General features: G+C 42.1%; 1 protein-coding gene across 1 annotated transcript in view; it reads right to left on the reverse strand.

Annotated features, from left to right (window-relative positions):
- Window positions 1-8,940, reverse strand: part of TRPC3 (transient receptor potential cation channel subfamily C member 3) — a 55,296-nt gene extending 46,356 nt beyond the window's left edge. Inside the window, exon 1 of the mRNA XM_032776024.2 lies at window positions 8,529-8,940. Coding sequence (XP_032631915.1) covers window positions 8,529-8,749 — 221 coding nt within the window. The 5' untranslated portion in view covers window positions 8,750-8,940. The remainder of the gene's footprint in view (window positions 1-8,528) is intronic.
- Window positions 8,941-11,464: the final 2,524 nt, after the last annotated feature.

The following is an 11,464-nucleotide window of genomic DNA, read 5'->3' on the forward strand; positions in this document are numbered from 1 at the left end:
AATTTCTGACTTTGTGCTAAGCTCGGAACTGATTTAGGCATATTTTACATGTGAAAGCATTTTGAGAGAGGTTTGACTGTGGAGTATAGGTGATGAACAGTCAGTATGCTATCACCCTCTTGTCCTTAAGTCACAAATAAAAATGAGAATATAGTAAATATAAAAAGGCTACTTAAACAAGATCATAATATTTGACATGCTGCTTGGTTTCTACCAGTCTTTCCCATCCAAAGATGTAATGGTACCTGCAGGGAGGATCACTCTCATATATTGTAAATTTTTTATTATAATTTTATTAAACAGCAAATAAAGACAGAATAAATTCTTTTATGATTAATCCTTGATCTAAACAGGTTCTAACAATTCACTTTGCAACGCACCTATCTTTTATGAAATAAGTGTTCAACATACTATTCATTTCTCAAATATTCAATACATTTTTATTTCTCATTCTATAAATCATTCTTTCAGAACCCACTGCTAGAGTAAATAGACTCATTTGGTTTCTTTGGAGGAGATACATCCTTCCAAAGGCAAAATGTGGAGTATGTTTTGCCAATAAGAAAGATGTACTCAGCAATGTGTTTTATGACAAAAAGATATGACATGCGTGAGATGTCTTTTCAAAATACTTAAATGAAAGTTTCTGGTATTTTACTAACTAAACAGACCTTCTGAAAAAATTAAGAGCTAGCAATTTTGTATGGTACCACATTGCCAGACTATATAGCTAAATGGCTAGATCCAGGCAACTCTCTCATCAAATTTATACACCTTCCTGAAGTCAGTTGAAATTGTCAAAGTAAGAAGTGTAGGATCATATAGTCTGCTATTTCCTTTTCTAATCTCCACTTAAATTTAATGATCACTTTTTAAAAGGAATCCCAAGGAATCTATGAAATATTTTGAATTATTGAAGTTTTAGCTTTGCATTTTTGATTGCACTATAATTATCCCACATTTAGTACTGGCAATCCAAAGTATTCAAAAATAAAATCAGGCCTCCCCAAAATCATGAGACTGACTTTAAAAAAGTCACAAGATTTAATATATTTTTGGTTCTTTTTATTTGCCTTCTGTTTTTTCAGCCTTCAGGGTTCACATGTTCAAACTTTTCTCTGTAACCATGAAGGATAAAAACAATGACAAATATAAACTGAGGTAATGTTAGTTTATAAGTAAATTCTACTCCCAATGCACAGCTTGAATAGCCAAACTATTCAGTGGGGAGATTCAGAATCAGGAAGGTGAAGACACAGTCCCACTTGCAAACCAGAGACAGCAGCTGAGCTGCTCTTCAGGTCCTGGTGCCAGCTAGCAACACAAGCATGCACCCAAGGTTCCAGGAAGGCTTGTACAGCCTGTACCTGGGTCCTTGCCACTGAAGCTTCACTGCTATTTTTAGTTGTGCTAGCTAGATTAAAGTTAGCTCGTATGCCTACCCAAGCTCCAATCATTCCTCCAACTGCAGTTTAGACAAACCTTTGGTGTACAGCTTTTTGTTTCAAGGAACTTAAAAGCTTCACTAGCAACCAGGATGAACAAGTGTAACATAGGGCAGAATTTGACTCAGAGCATCCCTAATCCTGAACTAATTGGCTAACAGAGAACAATATCTGCTTATGGCATGGATAAAGCAAGCATGTTCCTGATGTCCTAAATTACAAATTGTAGCTTCTTAGCTACATTACTATTAGTAGTCGTTTGCTAGCATGGATCCAGTCCTGAACTTTAGTTAGGCAAGACTTCGAATGACTTTAACAACAGTTGAATTGTGTAAGGGCTACAGAATCAGACCTTAAATTATTAACAGTTAGCCTAACCATGACTATTATTACTCATGCAAGCTCCTGTGTTACAATACCCATTTCACTAGCATATTCTTAGCTTCTTGGAGCCAGGTCGTGATCCTAACACTATTTGCAGAGAGGAGAGTACATCTCCAGTTTCATAGTATAATCCATGGTTATGTTTTTCTAGGATAACATGAAATAGGGACAGTACATTTCCTTCTTCCCTTTTATGCCACCCACTCCCTCCATAGTATGGGCAGGCTTTAGAGTGACCGAGAAAACACTCCATGAAGTCACATAACCCTAATGAGATACAGCAGGAACTTTCAGAAGCAATAATAATATGTTCCTGGTAAGTCTGTGATCCATTTACACACAACGAAGTTTCAGAAAATAAACGAATAAAAACTATCCTACTTCTTAACCATATTTTTGTCCACAAAATTCATCATCTTTGATAAATAAAATAGAGACATTAAAGCCCTCTTTTCTCTGGAAAAAGATGCTTAGGAAGGCTCTTCGTCTTGTGATTTGCATGCATCTGTCTATTACATTGCTATCACATTGGAGTGCATTGCTTTGTTACCTGAACACTCAAGTCTGCTCCTGCAGCTAAATTTTCCCTCTAGATGGACATATTGTTACTGCTGTACACTAAGCTAGAAACATCATACTTAGCAGTGACAAGCTGGGCATTCAGCTGTTGGTTCCTCTACTTTTCAAATGTAATGTGATAAGCTGCTGCCCTCTGCCACACCAACCATAACTTTTAACCTTCAAACCTGCCAAGTGTGACTGACGATTGAAATGTGCGACAAATGACTGAAACGTGGGACACCTTTGCTTTATTGCTCATTTTGTCATCACTGACAGATAATGTTTAACTATAAAACTTGTTTCTCAGTTAGTTTACACAGTAGAAACACAAAATTAACCAATTATAAAAAAGAAAACTAGAGAAACAGAAATTGCATTATTTGCAGCCATAAGGATCCCTCACATAAGTTGAGAGCAGGGACTTTAGATCCCCAGTAATGACTTCTGTAATTTGAGATAAAAAACAGGGCTACCCAGAGGATTCAGGGGCCCTGGGGCAAAGCAGGGGAGCTGCGGGGCTTGTACTCACCCGTGGCCATGCGGGTCTTTGGTGGCATTTTGGCGACAGGGGGCCCTTCAGTTGCTCTGCGTCTTCGGCAGCACTGAAGGGTCCCCCGCCACCAAAATACCACAGAAAACCCAGACTGCCACTGGGCCATGGCTCGCGGGGCATTTCGGCGGCAGGGGGCCCTTCAGTCGCTCCATGTCTTTGGCAGCACTTAAGGGCCCCCCACCGCCAAAATGCTGGCCAAAGACCCGAACTGCCACCAGGCCAGGGCTCACGATGCCTGGGGCAAATTGCCCCACTTGCCCGCCCCCCACCCCCCGGGCGGCCCTGATTAAAAAACCAACTGCCGTCTTCTTTGGACCAGCTAGTAAGGGGAGAAGTGACAAGTGTATACAGTAGAACCTCAGAGTTACAAACACCAGAGTTATGAACTGACCAGTTAACTACGTGCCTCATTTGGAACCAGAAGTATGCAATCAGGCAGCAGTAGAGGCAAAAAAATAAATAATAATAAAAAAGCCAAATATAGTACAATATTGTGTAAAATATAAAGTACTAAAAAATAAAGGGAAAGCAGCATCTTTCTTCTGCATAGTAAAGTTTCAAAGATGTATTAAGTCAATGTTTGGGCATAAATTTTTGAAAGAACAACCATAACGTTTTGTTCAGAGTTATGAACATTCAGAATTATGAACAACCTTCATTCCTGAGGTTGTATATGTGTGCGTGAGAAGGGACTGTGGTCTACCAGTAACAGTCAGAATAGCTAAGCACATCAGTAAATCAATCGAAAAGCAGCATAGATGAGGCTTGAATCTGCTGTATAAAAGACCTAGTTTCTGTTCCCAGTTCTGTCAAAAGTAACCTGCAACCTCTCAGTTAACATTTTTATAGTGGAGGGAATGATCCTAGCTTTGCTCAGAGGACAGCAATGCTGAGGTCTTGCCCAACAGTAAATGTTTTGAAGTGCCCAGAAATATAAATACCTGTCAGTAGAAGAGGTGAACTTAAACTCACGGCCTCTTGGCTCAGTGCACATTCCCCTAAACCCAAATGTATAACATGAGGATTTCTCTCTCTCTCATCTGTGAAATATCACCTGGCTTGCTGGAAAAGAGAGGCTCACTCACTTGAAATGCACTCACATAACCTAGGACAGCTGAGCAGTCTGATCCCAACCCACAGTATAACACTGGTCCATTCTGAAGTAATCTCATCCAGAGTGGATATAATGAATCATTGTTAGTGGAAGTGCTGGTTCATGGCTGTGAAGACAACAGTCAGACCATGTCAGCAGAGGTAAGATACAGTAAGATATTCAGAGGAAGACATCACTCCATTCCAGTCCCCTCCTCAAAAATCTTTAAGTCATTTTTTTACCATCCGTATTTGCTTAGGTACAAATAAGCTCAGTGGAAAGAACAAGTAATATGCTTGACAGGAAAAATAAGTTTACAGCTAGACAGATTCAGGGCCAGATCTGTGCAGACACAGCACAAGGGAAACAGCCTGTACAGAGAAGCAACATGGTAAGGGGTGGGCAGAGGAGAACATTAAACTCCTTGCACTGCTCCCCCTGATCTGAGCTGTGATTGTCAAAGGAGTCTCAGGGAATTAGGTGCACAACTACGATTACATTTCAGTGGGAGATAGGCGCCTAACTCCCTTAAGATGTCTTTGAAAAATGAAAGCCACAACTCATAGTATTTTTGCCTGTGTGTTCTTTGACAAGATCATTAGTATTTTGTGAAATCAAGATCATAATCCAAATGTTACTCTAGTGTACATTTGGGAAAGAATACCTTTCCAGTGACACATGGCACAGCCTTAGTCTAGAAAGGGCGTGTGCCTAAATACTCAGAATGCCCAAGTGATATATGTAATAGAATAAGTGTCTAACCAGTAGCTAACCAGTTTGTCAGCATTAAATTACTTAATGATCAAGGATCACACTACCAATATAATCCCTTCCTTCTTTTACAGTGTTTTATCAATACTTGTCTCCATCATTTTGTCTTGTTTACAAAACTATGATGAATAGAACCAGAACCCTGGATATATGAATGTATAGTATACATCATGTAGCAGCCCAGCACTTTTCAGTACATAACTTGGATAGACATAACAGCACTGGGAATCAAGAAACCTGGGTTTTATTCCCAGTGCAGCCACTCACTTGCTGTATAACAGGGGTAGGCAACTTATGGCATGTGTGCCGAAGGCGGCAAGTGAGCTGATTTTCAGTTGCACTCACACCAGGGCTGCCCAGAAGGGAGCGTAAGTGGGGCAATTTGCCCCAGGCCCTGGGCCCCACAGGAGCCCCCACGAGAGTTTTTTGGGGCCCCTGGAGTGGGGTCCTTCACTCGCTCTGGGGGCCCCGGAAAACTCTTGTGGGGCCCGGGCCCCCAGAGCATGTTCCGCAGCAATTCGGCGGCGGGGGGTCCTTCCGCTCCAGAACCCACCACTGAAGTGCCCCGAAGACCTGCGGCAGTGGGTCCTGGGGCAGAAGGACCCACCGCCACAATGCCAGGTCTTCGGCGGCAATTCGACAATGGGGGGTCCTTCCGCTCTGGGACCCGCTGCCAAAGTGCCAGATCTTTGGCAACAAGACCCCAGGCCCCCTGAATTCTCTGGGTGGCCCTGATTCACACTGCACCGGTCTGGGGGGCTCTGCATTTTAATTTAATTTTAAATGAAACTTCTTAAACATTTTAAAACCCTTATTTACTTTACATACAACAGTAGTTTAGTTATACATTATAGACTTCTAGAAAGAGACCTTCCAAAAATATTAATATATTACTGGCACGCAAAATCTTAAATTAGGGTGAATAAATGAAGACTCGGCACAGCACTTCTGAAAGGTTGCTGACCCCTGCTGTATAACCTTGGGCAAGTCACTTTAGTCCTCTTTGCCTGTTTCCCCTTCCATCCTTTATCTTTTATGTTGACTTAGATGGTAAACTCTGCAAGGAGGGGACTGTCTCTTATTCTATGTTTGTACAACTACAGCACGTGCCAGGACACCTTATCTCAGTTAATCAGTATACTTATTCACATTTTCATTAATATGTGGTACATTTTTTGCATTTAAAATCCTATTTAAAACAGCATTCCAGAGGAAACAACCTGACTATCTAGAAGAAACCCTCCCTAACATGCTATGTTAGTTTGGAATCAGACTGCAGTGTTGGGCATTTAGTAGAGATAACCAAAGTTACATATCCTTTCCCCTCTATACCGTGTTGCTTCAGCATGTCCTATTATGTTGATTGGGGAGCACTAGTATCAGCCCAGTGGACAGTCTCTTCCAGGATAGGAATACAAGAGCTGTATTCTGATAAGTAATTCCAACAGGTGGAGCTCATACAAGAAACAAAAGCCTTGAGCTGAGTAAACTGGAATCAGGTATAGTCCATGTTGGTGTAATATTCATTTCTTAAGGAAGGGAGTATGCCAGTGGCTCTGTGACACCACTTATATTATCAATGAAGAGATCTAGAAATTCAAGTCTCTTGATGCCTGAGCCACCGGATACAAAGCGTAACACAGTGTAAAACTCCTAACCAGAGCTGGTAGAATGTACATATATTTGTGATTATCATATTCTAAGTGCTACTCTAATTGTTGTATTTTAAAATTTTCCCCAGTGTGATTTTAATTAAGTATGTTTACAAACAAAGAACACATTCTGTAATAATATATAGCTCAAAAAGTGTTCATTTGCTTAGTAATGAAAACATTTAATTACGAATTAATTTGACCTGAAATTGTAAGATATTCAGGTAATCCTTGGAGACCAAAATATTGAAGTGTCAACCAAAACTATAACATATTAAAGAACTGAACAATTCCTAGGCACCACACACAAAAACTGGGCAAGCCAGTCCCTTTCTAGTCCTCTTTCTCTAGCTAGACATTGTATTGATTTTATAAAACAGACAAAAAAATTAACATCTTTACAAAAGTAAATGTATTTCTGTTGCAGGTAAGTCCTCCTAACTATTAATCATCATGATGTTTTCAGAAGGTGTCAAAACTTGAAATAAACTTACAAAAGTTCAAAAGTTTGTCCCTCTCCATAGTTCTTTCAGTTTTCTATTTTGGGGGGATGATTCTATCAGCATAGATTTTGACCATATTTTTCACCATAAGAAAATGTAAAAATATTTTTGTACCTGTGTGGAAGTAATAGTTTTTTACCACTGGGACAAGATAACTTCATTAACTCCCAAAACTTTGACTAAGCCAGCAACTGGATTTTCTCAGAAAACTATTTTACTAGGCACAAAACATCATATAGATGAATGTTATATAATTGCTGTCAATATAAATTAAGTTTAGCCAGTAGGATATTAAAACATCCTCTCTTAGGATATGTCTTGGATTTTGAGTAACCTTACTAATAAGTTTGGTAAAATATTTCTATCCTGGCTTTTGCAGAAGGGATCTGTGCTGTGTCACATATAACAAATTTAATTTTTAAAGTTTTGTGTGAATAACAGTCGATTTAATACAATAAAGCTTGCCCGAGAAAACCTGCTCTTGGTAGGATATATAAATAAACTGATAAACCATCGGATTTCTCTCTTGTTTTCATCCAGCAAAATCCTTTGCAATATTTCATCTGCATCTGCTGGGTCCAGCTCTAAGAGGTAAACGCTAGTAAGGGATAGGCAAGGTAAGAGCTCAAATACTGTCGGGCGCAGTTTGGTGGAGTGAGCAGGAGAGACAGCAGGGGGCACTCCTGACTCTCGGTTTCTGAGCTCCATCCTTGGGCCTCCTGCCTACCACGAGAATCTTGGTGGATTTGGGGAGGGTCTTCTTCATTCTGCATGAGAAACAAACTGAAAGGCTGTGTTACCAATCCAGGCCACCCCATCCAGCCTAAAGAAAGGAGAAAGCATCTATCTACTGTATCTAGATCCAGGCTGTCCCCTTTCCTCTGGGTTTCCCCCCCCCCCCCCCCCGCCGTCTTGCTTCAAAGCCAGATGTAACTCCGGAAATGAATGGAAGTCAATTTTTCCTCCAACTCAAAGAGACACATTCTAGCATTACATTTAATTTCCCAGGAACAGCAAATCTCACTGACCTCTATGCAAGTGGTCCAAGCACCCGCTCTGCCCATGTAATTCTATTGACGCAGCATCCTTCACTTTCCCGGTCCCTTACCCAGAGTAATAAAGCAAACTCCGGGGGGAGGGGGTTTGTAACCCCATCATCACGGCTGTATTGAAAGCATCCACCCCAAGGCTAGTTACCTGGACCTCCTCCCCGATCCGCTCTGCATTTTTCAGCCCCAGCCCCGACCCGCTTGCTTGTAGCTCAATCTGTATTTCCAAAGGGAGATCATCGCCTCGTAGCGGCTCCCGGGAACTGGCCCGCGCCGTTCACCTGATGTCACCGGAGAGACACAGGCAGGCGGGTGCCTGATCGGGACAGGAGAGCTGGGTGCGGGTGCCCGGTTTGGCTGGCCCGGGCTTGTTCACCTGCCTCGCAGCTGGGGCGCGCTGGCGTGACAAGCGCTAACTTTGTGAGCCTTTCCCCGGCCCCCCGCACATCTCCTGTCCAGGCGCCGTCAGCGCACCCGCAGGAAGGGGGCCGCCCGCCAGCCAGCGCCGGGTACTCACATGCTGCTGACCACTGGAAGGGGCGGGTAGTAGCCGTAGGGTTCCCGCTGGGTTTTCACTGCTCTCTGCTGCTGAGAGGGCTCCAGCCCCCCATTAACGCCTCTCCAGCTCCGCCGCCGACGCTGCTGCTCCTCTTCCTCTCCCCCGTCCTCCTCCTCCTGCTGCTGCTGGGGGAAGGACACTCTCCCCTGTTCCTTACATCGCCTGCCCTTGCTGGACATGCTCAGGTTCTTCCCAGGATGCGCTGCCGGCCAAGCTCTGCTAGCAGCCTGTGCTGGGGAAGCGAGGAGGAAAGCCCTGCCTAGCAAGGGACAGAGCAGCTGGAAGGGACAAAACCCTCACCATAAAAGAATATCTCGTCCCCTCCCTTCTCCTTCCAGGCTGCTGCTGCTTGTCAGGAAGGAAAGACAATGTGCAGCCTGATAGGCAGAGCTGGGGAGTAGGTCTGAGTGAGGAGCTGATGAGGAGAAAGCACTCCAGGTCTGCCCCTCTCCTCTCCCTTTTCATCATCATTTTGCTAGGACAGACAGCATCATCCCTCCGAGAGAGAATCGATCATCTACCAAAGCAGGCGGTGAGGAGAGGAGGGGACTCCACTCTAACCTGCACATGAGCAGGGGAAATAACAGCTTCCCTCTCCCCCTCAACTCAGTGCATGTCTCAAACAAAGCTGGGGAATTTAAGAACAGTTCCTGCTGAAGAAAGGACAGGCAAGGCAACTTTGCTACGGGGCAGCTATAAGGCTCCCCAGACACAAATGAAGCCCACACTAAGCAGTCTTTATGTGCATTTTATCGATGTAAATAGTAATTTAATGTAAATGTAATGTAATATAAATTTCTCCCAGACACAACTTCTAAGCAGGTTTATATGTACAGTAATATTAACATGGACATGGTGCTTTCAAGAATATTCAAAAAGACACAAATTGTATACTTTATATGCCTAGCAGCATGAAGCAGTGCATGGCCCCAAACAGTGTGATTTCCACAAAAACGTCCAAGAAACAAATTAAAAAGCAATCATTTGCCTGACACAATCATATAAGTCTCATAATGCATTACATTTCTGAGCACTCTTCTCCTCCACCCCCAGCCCAGGAAAATGGTTTAAATAAGGTTTCCTACACATGAAAATAAGAAGAGTTCAACATTTTCACTGGCTTGCCTATGACAAAAATGTAATGACAATCTAGATTTCCAAATTATTTTTAAGTGACAAGTATAAAGCTAAAAAAATGTGAGCGTTAAGACATTTATTATGCCTCTTACTGGTAACTGAAGCTAATTATATCCATTTATATAGAGCTCAATCACAAAGATTCTTATTGTAAAAAGGAGAATACAAAGTTACTTCTTCTTTTGTTCCTATGAGAGTTTCAGGTAATTATATTATGAGGCAAATTATGCCCTCATAACTGTGCAACCCCATTAGAGTCAGTGGGGTTGCACTGAGGGAGAACGTAACTTCGTCTGTTTTCATAAGGAGTCTGTACAGCAATCGATTTGTTAGTTTATTCATTACAGTATAGCTATTCTCTATCTCACATTGCAGACTGCAACCAGGTGAGAAAGACTGAAGTCCAGATCCTACTGCCACTGAAGCTAATGGGAGTTTCACTATCTATTTCAATGGGAGAAGAATCCATCGCCAAATCCTACTCCCTCCTTAGACAGAGATGTAACTATTGAGCAACACAAGACACACCTCTGCTAGGGCTGAGTGTACAAGTCTCTTCAGTATGTCTAGAGAAAAGGTTTGCAATACCCTGCTTCTTTCTTTTCTGATGCACAACTAGTTTTCATATGAGCTGCGATTTTATATTGTGTATTTTCACCACACATAAGTTTGTATTGTTGCATGTGTAGGAAGAATCCTGAAGAGATGCATAACCTCATTCCAGTTCTGCTAAAATTTTGGCATTTGGAAAATAAATCAGTTTGTCTTTGTCAGTATAATCCATTAAAAAAATATCAGTGGGCCATTTTCTGCCCATTTATACCATGTCTAACCTGCTTTGTCTTCAATAGGATTACATAAGTTGTAGGGCAGAACTGGCCCAGTTTTAAATATTTATAAGCACTCATCACCATACCAAGTGCTAACCACAGCAATTTAGAATCACATGGGATTATCCATACAAGACAGACATCAAGATGTTAAACCTAATTCTTCTACACTGCATTCTGCTAGCACTGACTCCTGCAGAGTCTCATTGACCTAAAACGATAATACTCATTTTGCATTCCTTACTCAGGAAAGGATAAATGGGATGACCTGGGTAATTATAGTCCTGTCAGCCTGACATTGATCCTGGACAAGATAATGAGTGGCTCATATGGGACTTGATTAATAAAGAATTAAATGAGGGTAACGTAATTAATGGACAGTACTGGGTTTACAATGATACCAATGGTGCCAGGCCCACACTTGGAAGGGGTCCTTTACGGTTGCCAGGCTGGAGCACTGGAAGCTCCCTAAAGTAAGGGAGCCACTGGCGTGGACCCCCTCTCAACTTTTCCCCCCAAAGGCCATGCCCATCATTTGTTCCTCCAGCCCCTCCGCCCCGTCACTCGTCCTTAAGGCATCTTGTGCTTTATCTATTAGGACACTGATCCGTAAACATTCAAGATCATTTTCTTCACAGTTAGTGTCTTGGAAACAGATAATGCCATTTTTGACAGAATGCTACTGCCACGCCCCCTCCCCTTTTGCTAATTCAGTCCTTCCTAAATAGGTTATAACCATTGATTTTAACATTCCAATTATGTGAATCATCCCATCAGGTTTCAATAATACCAACTAGATTGAATTTTTGCTCATAAATGAGCAATTTAAATTCCTCTTATTTGTTTCCCAGGCTCCTAGCATTGGTTCTATAGGCAATTCAAGAATTTCTTCTCTTCATGTCCATTGGTTCCTTGATTAATGTTGTT

This window comes from Chelonoidis abingdonii, chromosome 5 (genome assembly GCF_003597395.2).
Source record: "Chelonoidis abingdonii isolate Lonesome George chromosome 5, CheloAbing_2.0, whole genome shotgun sequence".
Taxonomy (NCBI): Eukaryota; Metazoa; Chordata; order Testudines; family Testudinidae; genus Chelonoidis; species Chelonoidis abingdonii.